Source organism: Alexandromys fortis, unplaced genomic scaffold (genome assembly GCF_014885135.2).
Source record: "Alexandromys fortis isolate MF-2015 unplaced genomic scaffold, M_Fortis_MF-2015_v1.1 scaffold_106, whole genome shotgun sequence".
NCBI classification, from domain to species: Eukaryota; Metazoa; Chordata; class Mammalia; order Rodentia; family Cricetidae; genus Alexandromys; species Alexandromys fortis.
In genome coordinates this window covers 1784979-1803982 of record NW_026067980.1, presented here as the reverse complement: position 1 = coordinate 1803982, position 19004 = coordinate 1784979, and the positions used below count along the sequence as shown (strand labels likewise).

Sequence of the window (19004 nt, the reverse complement as noted above, 5' to 3'; positions counted from 1 at the left end):
GGATGGAAGGTGGTGTCTTTTCCGGGATCATGAGTGTAAGATATAAAAGTGAACAGAGATGAGGATTCCTATGTGTGCTCCACCACAGAAATGTGCCCATAAGTACTGCATCCATTTTAGAGTGGGCCTGTTGTGCCAGTGTAACAGAACTACCTGCCCTCTCTGAGTTGGCAATGCCTGAGAGGAAGATGTTGAGGAACCACTCCAGGGAGTACTGGTACATGGGGTCCACGTTAGCCAGGTCTGACACACAGAAGAAGAGGATCTGGGTGCGGACAGCCACAGGTATGTACTCCATGCGTGTGAGATCAATGTCCTTCTCTGTCTGCTCTGCAATCCTGACCTTAGCCTGGGGAGAGGGGAAAAAGGAAAGGTATTAGGTCCAGGGAGGCGATAAAGAGCAATAGGTCAAAAATGTAGGTTGAAGCAGGTTTGGGGCAAGTGGGGGGAGGGGTTCAGGTTGGCGAAGGCAGTTTCCAACCTGGATCTCAGCAGCCTTCATCTTGGAAGCTTCCAGCACCTTGATAAGTTCCATATCATCTACAGGGTTACCCTCAGAGGAGCTGAGGCGGTACAGTATCTGGTCTTCAATGTCCTTCAGCTCCTGGCGCATCTTGGCATTACTGACAATCAGCTGGTTCTTGGCCTCTTCTAGATCAGGTCGTTCCTCAGCCACGACCTGGCCCAGTAGCTGGTCCTCTAGGCCACTACCGGGGTGGAAGGCCATGTTTGTAGTACCTGGGGAACCTAGGGCTCAATGTAAGCCCACATTTAGCTCAGCACCACTGCCACTGTCAGCCTGGGAGGCCTACCCTCCATCTCTAGGATTGATGCTGGGCTGCTTTCAAACTAATGGCTGTCAGCAAGACCTTGAATAGCAGGGGCTGGCCAGCTAGATCCTCAGTTCTTTGGCAAAAGGGGCTATGAATGATCAAGTAAGATAAGGCTTAAGAGTGCCTGTTTTGGGGCTGGAGCGATGGCTCAGTGGTTAAAAGCACTGACTGCTCTTCCAGAGGACCTGGGTTCAATTCCCACACCCACATGGGGGCTCACAACTGTCTGTAGCTCCAGTTCTAGGAGACCTGCCACCTTCACACAGACATGCATGCACGCAAAACACCAATGCACAAAAAATAAAGAAGACAGTTTCCCCTCCCACTGCTTGTAGCTACTCAAATGGAGGCTTTAGTATGCAATAGGCCTGTGTGTGCCTGTGTTGTGTGTAGGGAGAAGAGGAACACTGTTAGGTGGAAATGAAGTAAGAGGGGCCCATGGAGGGTCTGCACTTTGGAATACCAGAGTGACTGGGAGGAAGTTGATGGGGCCACTAAGCAGTAAAGACAGACCTCTTGAGTCCCTGCAGCTTAGGGATGGCTAAGAGATGGCCAAGGGTCAGATGGCAGGAAGGGACAGCTGACGCTTTGTTCTTTCGGGTGGTGGCTCACCTGGGTGACAGTGTAAAGTTGATGAGGGTGAGTTTGGTAGAAACCTCTGGCGTGTAGTGAGGGTTGGGCAGCTTGGTGGTGATGTACATCCTGAAGTCCTCATGGTAGGGGATCACTGTGTCTCCCAATTTCAACACTGTGTTTCCTTGCTGCTTATATGTCTGTGGCAGGCAGGATGAGCGGGCACTGTGGTCGGAGTGTCTGGACCTGTAGTCCATAGCTTCCCTTTTCCCAACAGGCCTACCTGCTTGAGCAGCACGGGCTCTAGTGCTGGATCCAGCTCCTCACCCACATTTTCTAGAAGGCATGGCTTGCCAAAGCGGATAGCATTCTCCATGCTGCGCAGAAAGTCACGGTCACTCAACTTGAACACATCTAGCCCATTGTCCTTCTCCTACAGGGGAAAGTGGGGTTATGGGAGCTTAGAGCCAGCCCAAGGCCCAGTTGCTTCCCTAGAATTGGCTGAGCCTGTCTGACAAGGCAGCATTAGTGGGTCTGCTTACCATGTTCTTGATCCATTTGTTAGCCTGACTCTGAGGGTCAATGAAGTGGGTCCAGCGTTGGGAGTATTGATTGATGACCCCATTCTCCACTGACAGAGTATCATTGGGGAGGCCAGCAATCTGTGGGAATCCAGGTGCCATGCTGGTTCAGGGTTCTTATATAAGTTTAGGTGGCTGGTACATTAGCTACTCTCACTACCCGCTTGCTACACCCAGGAGGGCAGAGAGGAGGCATCCATGAGTTAGTTGGTAAAGGGGGTAGAAAGGAGGCAGGAGGCTCTCAACCCAGCTCCATATCCTGACATCTCCTGAGAGTTACCTGCCAGGAACGGATCTTCACTGGGTTTCCCAGGGTTGCAATCAGTGTGGGCTTGGAGGTGTGCGGGACTTGGTGAACTGTGAGCTGCCTGACCCACTGATCATAGAGTGATGTACGGTACTGGCCCTGGAGAGATGTAAAACCTGAGACCACCACACCAGACACAGGATCCTCCTCACCTCTGGCTACAACACTGCTTGGTAAAGGCATGCAGAAGTCAAAGCTCAGTGCATTAGCTAACGTGGACTAGACATTACAGACACTTCAGGCCTGCTTGGATCCTACAAACCACAGACCCTTGTCTATGAAAGGGGTCATGCCTGCAATGCCTGCCCTAAAGATGGCTGTGAGAATTAAATGGGACACTGAGAGCAGCATCTGGCACAGGTGACATGTGCGAGCCTTTTTATACTCCAAGGGGGACTCTTCTGACCTGGGTCACAACTTGCACCTGCTCAGTATCCGCATGCTACATGCGGGAGGGAAGGAGAGGCACTCCACAGGTTGCCCTCACAGAGAGAAGGCCTCTAGGGAGGGTCTCCTTGTGGGATGGATAACGCTGGTCCAGGGTAGGATGGGGGCTCTTTACCGTGAAGGGTCCCAGGTAGGCCACAAAGCCGGCAGCCACCAGTACATCACCAGAGATGTTGTCGAGCATGTTCTCCAGATTCTCCACAGTCTCCTGCCAGCGAACCTTCTCATCCGATAGTCCATTGATGAGCTGTATAAGCAGTCTTATGGTGTGGGCTCTGGGAGGCTGGGCTGAGGCCTGGGGCTGGATCTGCCCACTCTGGCCCTGGCCATCAGCTGCTAAGAAGGGGATAGGGAGAGCCCAGGGGAGAAGCTCTTCTCTTCCCGACAGTCCTGCCTGTAGGCTCTGTCGGAGAGGGGCACATACCTTATCAGCTCGGCCTAGGCGCTGCTCACACTGCTCACATTTCATTTCCAGCTCCTCCTTCTTGGCCACACACTCGCGATACTTGGCCTGCAGTGTGGCGATGCCATCTTCCACTTCACGCAGGTGCTGCTTTGCCTCTTCTAAGATCCTTTGTGTCACTTCCAGGTCATCCTGGGCTTCCCGCAAGGCTTGCTGCAGGCAGGAAGAGGGCCAGCTCGTAGCCAGTACCTGGTAGGGGAGCTGGCCCCTTCTAGCTCTGAATAGTCCTTACCCGTTTGGGCTCTACGGCCTTGGCTACAAAGTGGTACTTGTGCATGGCGCGCACCCACTGGCAGATAGATGTGCAAGCCTTGGACACCTTGGCAATGGCAGCTGGCTGGAACTCCTCGTTGTCGATATATGGTTGGATGGCTTTGATAACTGCCTCCCCAATGTTGTCCTAGGGTGGAAATCATGGATCTCAGGACACTGCTTCCTTGCATCTTAGGTGCCTGCCAGAGAGCCTCCCACATCCGTGCTGTTTCCACTGCTGTTGACCATGGGCCTGGGAGCTGAACTGCTGGCAGGCTCTTCAAGGATCAGAGCTCAGGCTGTGAGCCCTCATGGACTGAGTGCCTCTCTGAGAAGGGTGTCTGGTTTCTCATCTAATGGAACAGTAGGAGGAGGCCTATGGAAGCTGTGACACTGGTCACTGCCTTATGATATGTGATGGCAGGGGGTAGCCCATGTAGGCCAGGCAACTGGCATTCAGTGAACTTCTGGACTGGAGAGGGGTTCACTGAAGGGGTTGTGGGCTTCATCCCGAGAGAGCAGATGCCCATGGACACTGAAAAGTCCCAGATGGACAGTGCAGAGGATCTAGCGATAGCCAGAGCAAGCTGAAGCTCAGGGAGGGAGACAACATAGAACAGGCGGTGAACCTCTTGACTATGGCCAGTGGGGGTGGGGATCTCCAGGCTGTGAAGCCTTGGAGTGACTGTGGGCGACATCCTCCTGGCCTGATCCCAGTTTCCTCAGACATCTGTTGGGGAGGGAGAGGCTGTCATCCCCCCTGACAGCTACTTGGGGTAGGGGTGGGACAGCTCTATTTCCATGGTCCCAAACACCTCTATGTCCCCCAGGGGTACGTGTGCTGCAGCTGGTGGCAGGACAGGTAGAGGAAGAACAAGACCACAGTACTTGAAGATACTGGTGTGGCAGGCACTTCTCCATCCTACTGCATCCTACCCACGGGCTTACCCCTATGCTTAGCATGGTTACCTTGTCAAACTTGAAGAGGCTTTCAAGGAAGCGGCCTGGGTCTTGCAGCAGCCCCTTGCCTGGCTCCCAGTAGTCATCCACTTTGGAGCCTGGCTTCTCTCCAGGCACCTTCTTGGGCTTGATGCCCTTCATGATGCACACAGCTTCTATGACCAGCTTCACTCCTGGGGGTGGGCGCTGCATGGCACGTACCTATGGGCCATGTCAAGAGGTGTAGAAGGGAAGGTCCTACCCTTTGGTGAGGTGGGGTCGCACCAACCAAGTCTTTACTGCCATAGGTCCTGGAGCCTTGGGCAAGTGGAACAAGAAGGTAGTATCTGGCTCTCATTCTGCCCTTACCTATTGGTACACAGTTACCAAAAGATATGCGGGGGGGGGGGGGGCTTGGGGGACACCATAGGACCTAAGAGGACACCAGAGAGAGACATGATAGTGAGTGTGAGAAGACGGGCAGCTGCCCACCTCTGTCACGTCATTCTTGTTGAGGTTTCGGAGGCTAGCCAGGGCTGCATCCAGGGCTGGCAATGCCTCGTCCAGATCCTTCTGTGCGTCATCAGCAATAGCTTGGGCCTTGCTGGCCTTCTCATTGGCCTTAATCTCCTCTGCTTGCACTGATTTCCGAGTTTCCTCCGCTATGGCTGTGTCCACCTAGGAATGGGAGACAGGGGATCCAGTTAGTGGCCAGTGGCAAGGACGGAAATTTCCCCTTTCTGAGGGCTGAGATGGCCACCTTTTCTCTCTTAGTTGCAATAGGTTGTAGAGACCCGGGAAGGCCAGGAGTTCCTTCTGTATCTTGAGTGCCTATATCAGGGCTTAGGAGTTTCTAGGTTTGGATGTCCCAGCCCAATTGGCCCACATGGCCATCACGTAACGATGCAGAGATGTACCTCCCCATTTCTTCGGGAAACATTTTGTAACACTCTGACTCTAGAGAGCAGGACACTTAAATACTGGCAGAAAGCTGCCATGGTAATAATGGTGATACGTGCTGGGAGGACTGGACCCTTTACTGTAAACCCTGATTCTGTGCAGAATCTGCCGGTGGTGATCATCAGCATTGCGCGACCTATTTGGATTCATCTGCCTTGATCTTCATAGAACCCCTGCCAAGGGTGTGCCTGGCTTAAAGTAGTAATAGTTCTGCCTAAGTATTTGTCAAAAAAGACAAGATCTCCTGAATAAATTGGGAGCATGGGGACCTTGGGGGAGGGTTGAAAGGGGAAGGGGAGAGGCAGGGAGAGGAGCAGAGAAAAATGTAGAGCTCAATAAATAGCAATAAAAATGCAATTTAAAAAAGCAAACGGATAACTGGTGAATGAGGAAAATGAAGTAGACAAAGGCTAGAGAACGTGTGGAAGCCAGGGACGAGCCATCTGATGTTTTGAGAGGTTGAGCATCCTCAGACAGGATCAGAGAAGAGGTGGGTCCAGGAACACCCCAACCTTTATCTGTTCCATAGTGAGCAAGGTGTCCTTGGCAGCCTCTTCCAGCAGGGGGCGCATAATCTCCAGCTCCTCCTGCATCTTGGCCACATCCTCAGAAGTTCGTAACAGCTGAGGTAGGGGAGAGCAGAGAAGACAAAACAAAACAACAGGTCTTACAGGGACCAGAGAGAGGCCAAGTTGTGAGGAGGGGGGCTCTGCTGGATCACTGCCATTCACGGCCCCCAAGTCATTTGGTGGGTACTAGTGGAGGAGGCCTTACTCCCTGAGAAGCTGCAGGCACCACTGCCTGCCCTCTCTTCACGCTTTTAGTTTCTGTTCTTTCGCTAAGAAGGAAATCATCCCCTGCAGCACTTCAGGCTACAGTCTAAAATTCTGGGTCACCTTGGCATCCAAGACTGCTATACCCAGCAGGAGGAACCCCCAGTTGCTAGCCACTATCTATATAAGGCCTTCCTCAGGCCTACCTTGTCAAGGCCACTCTTCATGCGGTTTTTGGCAGTCTTCAGTTCCATTTTCTTTTGTCCAATAAGGATGGAGAAAATATTGAGCAGCTCCAAATAGCTCTTGGGGGTCACATAGTTATGGCGGGTCAGCTCTGCCAGGTACTCAATACATTTCTTGGCCACAGACTGGTGAATATATACACAAACTTGAATCTGTGAAAGGTAGACCAGGGATACTGTGGGACTTCAGCAAAGACCAGGTACTGGAGACCCACAAAGCCACTGTGTCTTCGTCCTGAGGAAAGGGTCACAACAGAACTCCTCTACCTCAGATTCACTGTTTCCTAAGGTCCTTGAAACTCCAGGTCAAGGTAACCCTTTATGCATATGGAAAGCCCAAGGCCCATACTAGTCAAGAGCAGAGCTGGCTTTGACCATGGGGTCTCCAAGCTGTGGCCCAGGGCCCTTGCCACAGCTCTCTGAGCCTACCTCTCTCTGAAAGCCCTAAGATGGCATCCCTTCAGAAGCGGGGTCTAAGTCAGGGAAATGTTGGGTTCATCTTAGTTCTTGGCCCTCAGAAGGCTGACATTCTCTGAGACTGAAGCAGACAAATTTGGCTTAACCTGTTTGTGCGATCAGTCTGTGAGGGGCATCAGGGGGCTCTTGGAATAAAGGGGGATGCTAGCCATTTGTAGAACACTAGGTCCCCATATGATTCAAGGCCTCATTTCACAGATGGGGAAAATGAGGCATATACAGGCAATGCCATCTCACCAAAGCTTTGCTGCCAGCAGTAGGGCTCTTATCCAGGCCTCAGCGACCCCAAGCCTCTACCCGAAGGGAAACATTTCTCCCCAAGAGACTGCTTCTCACCAAGACACCTACCAGCCCTTGAATGACTTCAAAGGAAGATTCCAGTTCTGGGATCTCGTTCAGGAACATGGTGGCCACAGATTGCAGGGCTTCTGCCGGCCACTCGTTAAACCAGTCAATGGTGCAGCAGTTGACAAGGGAGGGGAACTGCCTTAAGCGAGCTCGGAAGACCTCTCCAATGGGACTGAGGGAGAAGGATCCACATGAGGCTCAGAACACTGACCTGGGCACTCAGGACTCAGAGCCCGTCTATAGACCAGTGGCACAGCAGCCAGACCAGCCTAGTAGTTTGGTCTGAATGGCATGGTGGCCAGGCTTGGGGCCACCTTTGGTTTCATAAGACCCTTCTAGCATCCCTGAGGCCCCAGCGTGACCTAGTGACAACTGCATGTACCTCATGCACAGCACCATGTGGATGTTGCTGCGCACACGTCCAGTATAGGCAGCCATGAGGTTGGCTTTGGTGGGCTGCAGGCCCTGTTCCTGTATGTAGGGCCGCATAGTGTTGACAATCTGATCTTGCTCATCTGCATTGTAGAGGTTGGGGATGTCACCCGAGTTCAGGACATTGTTTATATCCTCTAGGAAGGACTCATTCTTGATCTGGAGGATGAGGGGAAGGAGTTAAGCCTTTACGGAAGCCCCCCCCCCCCCCCCCCCATGTATCACAGTTCATGAACAGTCTTCCTGGACTTTTGTAACAGCCCTATATACAGACCTAGGCCAAGGTCACTCAAGTGGTCTTAGAATCCCTGGACTTGTATTCAGATCGGGCCCATTGTGGAAACTCTGAATATAACCTGTGGGCTGTGGCAGGGCCCCAGGTCCTGGGTGGTGGTGTAACATCTTCCTGATCTCCTCTGGCTTTCCTCCAGGCCTTATTTTACCACAGGAAGAAACAAGAGCAACTGACAGAGGCCTCTGACCTGTGTTAGAGGGAAATCTCATTTTCTTGACCTTATGAAGGGGTTGGATGGGTCTAGGAGGGGAGGGACTTGTCTAGGGTTGGAGTATGATCTTGGAGCCTAGATCCCCTGGTACTTGTACTGAAAACCAGGCTGGAGTGCTACAATGATTGTCTTGTGGCCTCTACTCAGAGACCAGGAAAGAGGACTTATAAGGCCTTATATACTCCCAAAGAGTGGAACTATGGGTCCCCTGTCCCTCAGGAGCAAACTTGTGGTCCTTAGGTACTTAGTGTAGGAAGTCACTGCTTGTGGGTGGTGTGCTATATTGTGCCAGGGCACCTTTTTATGCTTAGAGCATAAATAATGACCTCCGTCTTCCCTGAGCCCCTGGAGGCTGGGTTTGGTTCCTCTCTTGACCAATTCAATCATAATCCTACCTGGTCCTGATGTATAGGGAGTTGAGTGTATAGGACTGACCACTTATAGGATACCACTTGGGGACACTCTGTTCAGCCCACCCAGAGCCCTGCCGACTGTTGTATGGCTGCACCTGGGTGTCTGAGAACAGGAAGGTGATGGGCAGGTTCTGCAGGCCAGCCTTGAGCAGAACCTTCTTGACATCCTCACGCCACTCAGACATGCCGTAGTTCTTGGACAGCTCGATCTGGAAGCACTCATACTCAGCCCTAGAGGCAGGAGTTTGGGTCAAGGTGCGTCAGAGGCCTGAGGCCAGGCACTGATGGATGGTGGCTGCTCATACCCCAGCTGGCTACCTGACATCTTGCTCCTATCCAGAGTGGACTTGCAGGTTCTCTAGGTCCTGTACCCCTTCTCTTATTTCCTGGCCTTTGCTTACTATTCCTATAGTCTGTCCATTTAATCCCCAACCCTCCACACTCTGATTCTGATAGCAGGCCCATGGATACTTCTCCTAGGCATCCTTCTGGGATGCTTGCTTCTAACCTCCATCCACATCAACAAAGGGCACTGTTGCTGCCTCTTCTTGGGGTCCAGGTCCCATTTGCAGAAGTTCACATGCTGAGGTTTGTGTTGGAGCCACACCAGGATTCTCCCATGGTGGAAAAGCATCTGTTCTAAATAGTCTGCCACATGCCACCCACTGCCCACCATCATCCCTTACATGTGGGAGGCAAGTCGAGTGAGGGAGCTGCGGCCACTGCCACCCACACCCAGCAGCAGGGCATTGCCCAACGCCTGGCGCAGAGTACGACTGATGCGGCAGATGTGGCTCATGGCATCCACGAAGAGGACCAGCTTCAGCTTGGCTGTGTTGATCTGGTTGTAGTCTTCCATGTACTCCTCAATTACCTGCATCATCTGGGGACAGGGAGACGGTGGGGGATGTCAGGTTCTCTGCCGTGAAAGGGTCCCCCAGTTCCCTTCTGCTCTCTGTTCAGACCCAGAACTGTGAGTGATTGAGAACTCTATGATATGGCAAGTTGCAGATTTTCTCCTGGGGGCTACAAGTCAAATCTTGTGCCTTATATATCTTCAGGTGCTGACAAACTAGCCCAGATTGTTGCTTGAATGTTGGAAGGACCCTAGGCAGATGCTAGCTCTGTCCCTAGCCAAGTCTCTACACTCTCTAGAACAGTCCCTAGCCAAGTCTCTACACTCTCCAGAACAGTCCCTAGCCAAGTCTCTACACTATCTAGTACGGACCCTAGCCAAGTCTCTACACTCTGACAGCCCCAGCACCCACCCTCAATGTGGAGTACTAGGATAGCTTGTCTCACTGTGCTTCATGAAGAATCTGTGACTCTCTGTATTCATAAAGTCCCAATAGATACTTTGGGTTCACCCACTAGTGCTGCTTTCTTTGGAGTCTAGTCAGTTCCACCTTGGAAGTATTTGGGGAGGCCCTTATAGGAATCCCCTGCCACTGTTTTTGTGGTGGTCCTAGCTATACATAGTTTCAGTGGTTGGAACGTTGGGATGATGCGTGCCAGGCCCTCTTTGATAGAAAGCTGGCCCTTTCCATGGCTAGTTCTGTTCCTTCTGTGTGTGGAGGGAATGTCAGGTCTGCCTATGGAACACACCAGTCTGAAGCAGCCCTGGTGAGATCACTGGGAACTAGGAGAGGATGTCTATGGGGTAAACCACTAGGTGGTCCACCTCAGCATCGCAGCTTTGAGGCCACTAGTGGAGGCCACTGATGAAAACATCAACCTTGTCTCCCAAGGTGCTGAGTTATGACACTAAAACCCTCCTGCCCCTCTGTGAGTGAGAACGACAGCATCTCAAATGGGCACAGCATGTCAAGTTTGCAGATGTGTCCAGATGAACTCAGGCTTGTTCTCACAGATGGGCTGCCTCGCTAAACCCGCAATGGGGAAATGGGAACTCAGACGCCAACTGCTGTTTTGACACTCTAGCCTAGTACAAGGATTCAGTAATGGTGATAAGAGAGGGTCTGAGGTCTTCTACTCATCCTCTGTAGACTTTTGGACTCTCTAGGCACTACTGTTGGGGCCCCTGGACCTACCAGAGCAGAGCATCAACTCACCTTGTTCTCGCTGGTGATTAGCTCATAGGACTTCACATCTGAGCCTGGAGACATGAAGTCCCCATAAAGAATGGGTTGGAAGGGGCAGACTTTGCTGAAGGCCACCCCTAACTCCTCCATGTGGGTCTCAAGGAGCTCATCAAACCAGCTGCGGTCATCCTCGTTCACCAGTCGGTCCCGGAACACACGGCAGTTCTCGTGGTACCACAGTCGCAGCAGCTGCACCTTGTCCTGTGAGTGCCCGGTGTCAGTGACTGCCTTGTCCCAGGCCCAGAGAACCAGGAGGAGAGACAGAGGGTAGGGACATGCTTCTTGGGACTAGAGCTGTTGGAAGATGTGCCTCTGGCCAACTGAATTGCAAGTGAATTGCAGGGTGCTGCTTGGGCCACGCTATCCCTAGCTCCCAGTGTCCACCAGACACCCAGTACTAGTAGCTAGTCATGGGCATCCTAAAGTTATCACTTCTCTTTCTTTAAACCTCCAATCTCCATGCCTGGGAAGGATACTTCATTCCCCCGATACCTTCCCAACACCCCATATCTAACTGCTCGGCAAACCCCGCCTATCTCTCTCTGTCTGTTTGGATCCATTGCCCACTGTTCCACTTCAATGCCCCTCAAGGTAACTGGGCACACTAAGGATGTTCCAGGTTTGCTATGAACCCGACAAGGCCAGAACCAACTTTTGTCTTATCTACCCCACCTCCTAGGGCTAGCTGCACTTTGGCTATTTAGCCAGTGGCTCCAGTGTGACTCCCCATCTGAGCTTCCTACTGGACCCATAGTCTGCCCACTGTGACTCCTGTGCATTCCACTGCCTGCTCCTTACACCTGCACATTTAGTTCTCAGAGGCGCCTTGTTCACCTCTCCCCACGTTTTCCTGCACATATGGCCTCTACTAGAAATTCTCCTACCCCCTTGCCTTCTCCTGACTTGTTCTCGGCAAGACCTCACCATGGTCACAATTTTGGACATGAGTTTGACTAACGAGATGGGCTTAGTTGTGCTAAGGTCTGGCTCTGGTGGGCCTGACCCTTTGTATCCCAGTTTCTTCAGGGCCCAGACAGATCATGGCTAGGGACTGTTTAGGTAGAAAGGCCTAAAATCGGGAGAGGTCTGGGGAGGATGGTAAGGGCACCTTGGGCGTGGGGGAGGGGCCTGGCAGATCCTCACCTCAACCTTGGCTGGCTCAGCCATGAGCATTCCCTGGAAGACTTTGGAGAGGTCCCGCAGGTTGAAGGTGTAGTGGGACTTGGCTGGAGTGGGCAGCAGCTGGGAGGTGATGGTAGCATATACCCTGATGGTAGCTTCCACGAGGGGCTCCGTCAAATGGACGATGTTGGGGGCCCCAGCTGTGGGTCACACAGACAGGAGTGCCCCAGTGCAGGTTCTACAGGTCCTAACTGTGCCCCTTCGGCTCCCCCAGCACCCATCTGCTAGCCTCAGGTTTGAATGCTGCTTATGCTGCGACCCCTCCTGAGATAGTTCCTCTATTGCAAAGCCTTCCTGCTGTGCCTAACTTGGAACGGAGATCTCTTATTCTGTGTGCCCTAAATATTGACATCCACATTCCTGACAACCAGCTGTGTGAGGGTGCTGAGATGCCGTCACAGAATCGTGGGTGTCAGTGGGCTCGGTACTGGCTGGGCCCTTCCTGCCTGCTGAGCCTATGCTAAGACCTGACACAGCAGTGCTGAGTCACATATGGGCAAGGATCACTCGGCCTACAAGGCTTCAGTGGTGGGCTCGATGGTGGGCATAGGGCGACCTGGGGCTCACCAGCCTCTGTGGAGCTCCTGAATTCCATCTTGCTTTTCTTTGCTATCATACCCATGTTCTATGAAAAATATGCCTGTCTCCACGTGGAACTGAACTCTGAGGGTGGGAACTTGGGGTACAGGAAGAACTCAGAACTGGCAGAAGGAAAGGGTCAGACGAGCAAACGTATCCTAGGTGATGAACATAGAGGATGACCCAAACAGACATCTCTCACCCTTACTTAACAAGCGCCAGATTTCACTGGACTCCTTTCTTTGTCTACTCGTCTTCCATTTCCTGCTACCAGTGTGACACTAACCAGGCCCCGAGGGATAGAACGGCTCTAAGACAGGCAGAGGAAACCGAGGGGCAGTCAGTGCCAATGCTGACTGATCTCTAGCTCCACGTGAGCCCCAGGAGGGCCCACCCTGGTCCTTGATCCCAGTGTTAACACACCAGCTAGAACCGGAGTCCAGGATTGTCCCTTTCCTTCCACACCCTCCCAGGCCCAGGCCACACTCACGCACGGGCTCACGATAGCTTTTCTCTCCAAGGAGTCCATCTGCGGGGTCGAGGAACAGATACAAGGTTCAGAGTTAGGTGGAAGCTCCTGCTGGAAGCTCCTCAAGCAGCTGCCTCCCATCCCTTCTCAGAGCCCAGTCGTATATGAAGGAGAGCCCTGACCTATTACTCTGGCAGGGTGGCCCAGGCCGGATGGACGGCTTGACTTCTTGCACTCTCTGACCAGCATGGTGCCAAGTGGCATTCCACGGTGGGGTGTGCTGGGTGGGAGGTGGGCTACTGGAGAAACTGCATCCTGGGTGGACTTTTTCCAAGCCCCAGGATGGAGCAGGGCTACTTTGTTCCTTTGGTCTTTATGGGTTTTCCTATTCTGCAAACGTTACAGTCATTCCATGTGAGCGTCTGGGCAAACACTAGCACATGTCTCTATGTCAGTGGATGCATATATGGAGATATGTATCTATCACATGTGCAATATGCAGAAGTGCTCCATGGCTTTATATTAGGCGCTATGTGCCATACCTTAACTCTCAAGACTTGGAGGGGTAGGGATTAATGTTAGCACCCATTGATGAAGAAGCAGAGGTTCAGAGAGGTTCATGAACTTGCCAGCCGTAACTGCCAACTAAAGGAGAAAAGCTGGGGCTGCACTTAGTGGCTCTGTGCCTTTTTCCTGCCCAGTGCTAGCCTGCTGTCTTTGTGGTGTGACAGCTGCCCTGGGTCTCCGCCTCTGTCCATGGCCTCTCCTGCCCTGACCCTATACTCACTCATCCAGCATCCCAGGATTGTAGAGAAGATGTGTTTCTTGCTGACTTCATCCATCTCGATGAAAGACAGGTAGTTGAAGTGGCGTGTCAGCCTTGGCGTGATAGCATTCCTGCCTCCCCCTGGGGGACCCATGGCACAGACGAAGTTGATGTCCACCAGGTTCTTAAAGGCTCCTAAGCGGGAGTGGGAAGTCAGTCAGGGGTCTACCCAGAAGGACATGACTTCTGTGGGCCCCTTGCCCCTGGTAAGAATGTATGTTAAAACTGTAATTTATGGTGTTGGGGACATGGCTCTGAAGAGTTACATGCCAGCACCCACACAAAAGCCAGGTAGATGTGACAGTGTGTCTGTAATCTCAGCAATTTAGGAGGTAGAGGCAGGGGTAAGGTGGCTAGCTAGACATGCTGAGTCAGAAAGTTCTGAGTTCAGCGAGAGACCCTCCTTCAGCTAAGCGGACAGCGATCAAGGGAAAGACTCATCACAAAGCCGCCCAAATGTGCCCACACTTGTGCAAACACGCGTACACATATGCATCCAAAAATGCAATGTACGGCAGAGCTGATATAAGAAATGTGTTAACGGGCACGGAAACTTTTCTTTGACCTCCAGTTTCAGGAGGAATTAAAATATTTTGGGGGGCCTCTGAAATGGTCTCCACCCTGCACCCACTGTACTGTTCACCCAGCACATGCAGCCCACTCCCTGCTGTCCCGTGACAGCACGCACCGATGATCTTTCGGTCATACCAGCCACCATGATCCATCCACTGGCGCAGCAGCTCGATAGGTGGCTGGGCACCGTATGTCTCCAGGGCTGGCATGTTTAGGTCATCAATGAAGAAGATGAAGTTGCGCCCTAGCGGTGGCCCGAACACACCCTTTCGCCTGTGGGAGGGGCTGTGTGAACCCAGCACCCATGGGTACCAGGTCTACTGAGAACTCAAGAGGCAACTGAATGGCACCTTACTAAATGTTAGCCTTCTCTAAATTGCCAAACCTCATGACCAGCCCTCTGCCTTGAGACATTTGGAACCAGCTGATCTGTATCTGAGGTCTTTAAGAAGCGTCCTACTTCTGAGAAAGGTGGAAAATAGCTATCTTTAAGGCAGTTCACAGTCCTGCCTTAGTGGCCGGTGAAAGCCCCACAGAAAGACTAGGAGGATCCCGAAAGAGGCAAGGAGAGATCTGAAAGGCACCCTAGGACCCCTAGTGGGATTTCTGGCTTCTACTGGATCATTTCAGGCAAAGCCAGGAGCAGAATTTGGTGGGATAGGTGAGGCAGCTGGTTCAGTTAGGCTGGGGAAGGAACCAGAGGGGTCCTGCCTCTTGTCCAGCTTGCTATCAATGAGGTCCTGGGTCTGGTTGGCGGAGGTGCGGGCTGAGAAGGTGAGGAAGTGGCTGATATACTCCAGTGGCAGGTTCTTGAGAAGCTTGTTGGAGATGGTGAGTGTCTTCCCTGTGCCTGTCGGCCCAATGCACAGCACCTGGGAGAATAGTGATCGGGAAGGTGGGGCACATACAGGGCCAATGCAGAGGGGACCACCACTGGTTGGTGTGGAAGACTAGCCATGCCCTAACCCCAGCCTTGGGTGGGCTGGGACAGGGCATGATGGGGTAACTTACAGGCTTATTGTTGGTGATCAGCATGCCCAGCAGGTAGGACATCTGCATGGTATCCATGGTGGGCACGATGATGTTGCAGTAGTTGGTGTCTGGCATCATGGTGAAGGGAGCTGAGGAGTCCATCCACTTTACCCAGGCAACCTGGAACCACATCCCGGTTCAGGCTGGGTCTGAAATCCCTTCCCATTCCCCTCCGGACTGGGGCCCCATTGCTAAGTATAGCAGGAGGATGAGGTATTGTCCTTCTGGGTCTTGGCAAGGACATCTAGGGGAAGGGCTACTGCTGAGAGAGATAGGAATTACTGTGGTCTGCTCTTTGTATGGAATGGGAGGCTCCCAACATACACCACCAGAAATGCAGGTTCTTTGAACACAGCTGAACAGGTGGGGACTCCCTGACTGCAGCTGCTGAGTTGATGTGGGATGTCCTTCTGTATATGTGTTGCTTTTACTGGTTAATGAACAAAACATCTTTGGCCTATGTCAGGGCAGAATATAGCCAGGCTGGAAGAGATATATATAGAAAGGGTAGGCAGAGTCAGAGAGATGCCATATAACTGCTGAAGGAGGCAGACACCATGTAGCTGTCCAAGAAGTAAGAGGTAACAAACCACGAGCCTCATGGTAAAATATAAAATAATAGAAATGGGTTAATTTAAGATGTAAAAGTTAGTTAATAAGAAGCCTGAGCTAATAGGCTAAGCAGTGTTGTAATTAATATAGTTGCTGTGTGATTATTTGGGTCTGGGCGACTGGGAATGAATAAGAAGTCTCTGTTTACACTGAGTGATGGTGTTCCACACACAGCCAGCCAGTCCCTAGGTCTTGGCAAGAAGATGCTCTGGGAATTGATTAACCCAGGGATGCAAAGGTGCTCACTGTTTATTTTTATGGTAATAGAGCGGGGACACCAGAACCCAGGGCACTGACAGCTGGATGCAGAGGGGCCACCTCACCCCATCTTCTCGCTGCCCTTGCTTCATGACTTCCCTTGTCCATGGCCCTTGCAAAACCCCTTTGATGGAGGGCTCACTTTGGCCAGACCAACATGTCCCACTGGTGGCAGTTCTGACTCTTAGACCCAAATGTACCCTGAAGTTCACAGCAGGACACTACTCAGTGACCTTCTGTCACCTCCCTGGAGTAACAGGACTCAGAAGCTCTGATTGGCTGACAGTTAAGATGGGGACACTAAAGCTGGATACCAGGCATGCTCCTGGGCCCTTAGGGAGCTTGCTTCTAGGGAAAATGGGGGCTGCTAACTAGAAAAGTGGGCTGGTCCTTGGACTCAGCACCAGTGCGGGAGAAACGTTTGTATGGGAAGTGGGCACTCCGGAACTTCCAAACTCCATGCTCAGGTTCAGCTTTGCCACTGCCCAGCTGATTAGGACTATTTTGTGTTTCAATTCCCATGTCTTTAAGATGAACACAATAGTGATCACCCAGTAGACTGTAAAGTTCGGGACGGTGACAGAAACAGCCAACAGCCTCAATATGGCTTTCTCGAAGGGGCCATTATTCACTGAGGGTCTGGGGTTCTACCCTCCCCCATTCCTGGGCAGGCCATGGCCACCTGTTTGCCCTCCTCCTCTTCATCGTCCTCATCCTCGGTGCTGCTGATCCCAGCGTCATCCAGTCTGTAATCGAACACCAGCCCGTCTTCTGGGAAAAGTAGTTTTATCTATCAAGACACAGGAAGGCGGCCTCGTGAGTCTCAGTGAGTGGCCTGCCATTGTCCCCAGAGGCCTGGCCTGGGCCTACCTGCTTCTCACCTGTTCTATCATCATCTTCATCCTTAGCCACTGGCTGAAGTTGAGGCGGCTGAGGTAGTCCCCTGTGGCGCCTACACTCCAGACCAGCGCGAAGATGAACCAGGGTTCTATCAGCTCTGGGATATGATTCAGCTTTTCAGAGGGTATCTTCTTGAGGCCCTGGGAACAAAGAACAGCATCAGGTTAAGTCGGGGGCAGTAGTGGGAAGCGTAAGTGGGAATATCATGTAGTTTGCTTCCCTACAACGTATTGGATGGGGTGGGCTCATGATCTGTGGGGAGTCAATCCTGTTCTTCCAGGAAGCTGGTGGTGATATTCATAGGCTTTTTGCAGCCCGAGCAAGGAGAACAGGGGCTGGGAGGGACCAATCCTGCAGCCTCACTGTTTGGACTGTACCTCTCTGGGTAGGAAAGGTTTGAAGAAGCAGTCCAGTAGTTTGAGGAGACTCATGGTCAGATTGCTGTTGGTTGAGGCAATCACTTCCTTCCCTGTGGCTCGAATGAAGTCGATGGAACTCTGTTGGGAACAAGCGCCAGGCTCTCATGGCTAGCGGTGACCAGTACTCTGCCACCCCTTTGGCTGGGCGACTTCACCTACCTCCAGAAACTTGACAAAGAGGATATTGAAATATTCCTCATAGGGTTTTATTATGGAAGGGAGACATTTTAGCCAGCACTCAACGAATGGCATGAGTCCCAGGATGCTGGGCTCCAGGTACACCATTCCACAACGGGATACTGTGGCGGGTGAGGCCACTGCCAGGTCCTGTACCTCGAACATCATGGTCATTGCCTGGTGTCAAGATACAACATGTTAAGTGGGCCAGTTACCTGCCTTCAAGTAAGGGAAAGGGACATGGGGCTTTGGGAAGCTGTCTGTCCACCCTGCCAAGAGGCTCTGTGGGCAGCAGTTGGATGGAACAGGGCTGGGGCTGCGGCACAGGGATCCCTGAATCCTCATCTGGTAATGTGGGCATCCACAGAGTCTTGAGGGAGAGGTGGTGTTGGGGAGTCCTGGACTTTCTGGCCAGTGTGAAATTCCTCGAGGCCTGGGACCCCAGAGGACCCCATATGGGCTCTGTTTCTGAGCTCCCGTCACACATGGGTTCACATAAGCTGCCACAGGTTCTCAGGAGTCAGGGCATTCTGAAATGCTCTCATAGCCAGGCCATAGCTGGCCATAGCTTTCTCAGGGCTGAGCTACACAGAACAAACAGGTCCCTGTGGCCAGGTTTGTGCCACCAAGTCCCCAGTCCCTGCATACATTGCTAGAACTGGGTTAATACATAGTGCAGACGGGGTCGACAAGGCCAAAAGTGGAGTGGACCTGGGAGGCTTGCAGCAGCATAACCCAGGGGACAGCAGGGCAACTGTCACGGCCTTATGCTTTAAACACCACAGGAAGCAGGCCTTCTGAAAGACAGCTGCAGAGGACAAGGCTTAGAGGAGGGGAGGCAGGGTTGGGAGGGGCGTGCTGCCATCCAGGCTCCTGAAGTAGGGATAGAGTGGGATGAAGCCTGGCCAGCCTGGTGCAGTCTCCAGACCCAACTAGCTGCCGAAAAGACTGGGTGGGGTGGGCAGCCAGCACACCTCTGTGAGTTTGATGATCTCCCCAGAGCTGAGGCACAGCTTCTTGTTGTCGTCCAGCACTGTGTTCATGTTCTCTATCCAGACGGCATCCACTGGCCCATCAAACATGTACCATTTCTTGTTGGTGTCATTAGCAATGGCCCCGGCTCGGATGAGGGAGGAGAAAATCCCGTCTGTCCTGTAACCATCGAGGAGAGAGCTGTAGGTGCCAGGGACTCAGGGGTGTGGGCACAAATGGCTCCCTGGTCACCCAGTTGGCTCTTACCTTAAAAAATTTTATTAGCATATATTAGTTATGTTTAATAATGGGTTTCATCATATTGTCTTCATAAACTGATATGTAGTTTTTGAT

General features: G+C 52.3%; 1 protein-coding gene across 2 annotated transcripts in view; it reads right to left on the bottom strand.

Annotated features, from left to right (window-relative positions):
• The window catches only part of Dnah1 (dynein axonemal heavy chain 1), a 61251-nt gene that overhangs the window by 6585 nt on the left and 35662 nt on the right, over positions 1 to 19004 (bottom strand). For both annotated transcript variants that reach the window (XM_050158261.1, XM_050158260.1), the window contains exons 37-65: positions 18653 to 18830; positions 17661 to 17855; positions 17460 to 17579; positions 17064 to 17222; positions 16865 to 16972; positions 15292 to 15432; positions 14992 to 15152; positions 14396 to 14553; positions 13669 to 13842; positions 12903 to 12941; positions 11795 to 11973; positions 10622 to 10852; positions 9236 to 9432; positions 8645 to 8780; positions 7581 to 7789; positions 7199 to 7370; positions 6335 to 6526; positions 5868 to 5978; positions 4888 to 5073; positions 4426 to 4617; positions 3437 to 3604; positions 3166 to 3357; positions 2857 to 2988; positions 2268 to 2393; positions 1949 to 2068; positions 1690 to 1839; positions 1446 to 1606; positions 482 to 707; positions 154 to 349 (exon numbers count right to left, since the gene is read on the bottom strand). In XM_050158261.1, the coding sequence (XP_050014218.1) occupies positions 154 to 349; positions 482 to 707; positions 1446 to 1606; positions 1690 to 1839; positions 1949 to 2068; positions 2268 to 2393; positions 2857 to 2988; positions 3166 to 3357; positions 3437 to 3604; positions 4426 to 4617; positions 4888 to 5073; positions 5868 to 5978; positions 6335 to 6526; positions 7199 to 7370; positions 7581 to 7789; positions 8645 to 8780; positions 9236 to 9432; positions 10622 to 10852; positions 11795 to 11973; positions 12903 to 12941; positions 13669 to 13842; positions 14396 to 14553; positions 14992 to 15152; positions 15292 to 15432; positions 16865 to 16972; positions 17064 to 17222; positions 17460 to 17579; positions 17661 to 17855; positions 18653 to 18830 (4709 nt within the window). The remainder of the gene's footprint in view (positions 1 to 153; positions 350 to 481; positions 708 to 1445; positions 1607 to 1689; positions 1840 to 1948; positions 2069 to 2267; positions 2394 to 2856; positions 2989 to 3165; positions 3358 to 3436; positions 3605 to 4425; positions 4618 to 4887; positions 5074 to 5867; positions 5979 to 6334; positions 6527 to 7198; positions 7371 to 7580; positions 7790 to 8644; positions 8781 to 9235; positions 9433 to 10621; positions 10853 to 11794; positions 11974 to 12902; positions 12942 to 13668; positions 13843 to 14395; positions 14554 to 14991; positions 15153 to 15291; positions 15433 to 16864; positions 16973 to 17063; positions 17223 to 17459; positions 17580 to 17660; positions 17856 to 18652; positions 18831 to 19004) is intronic.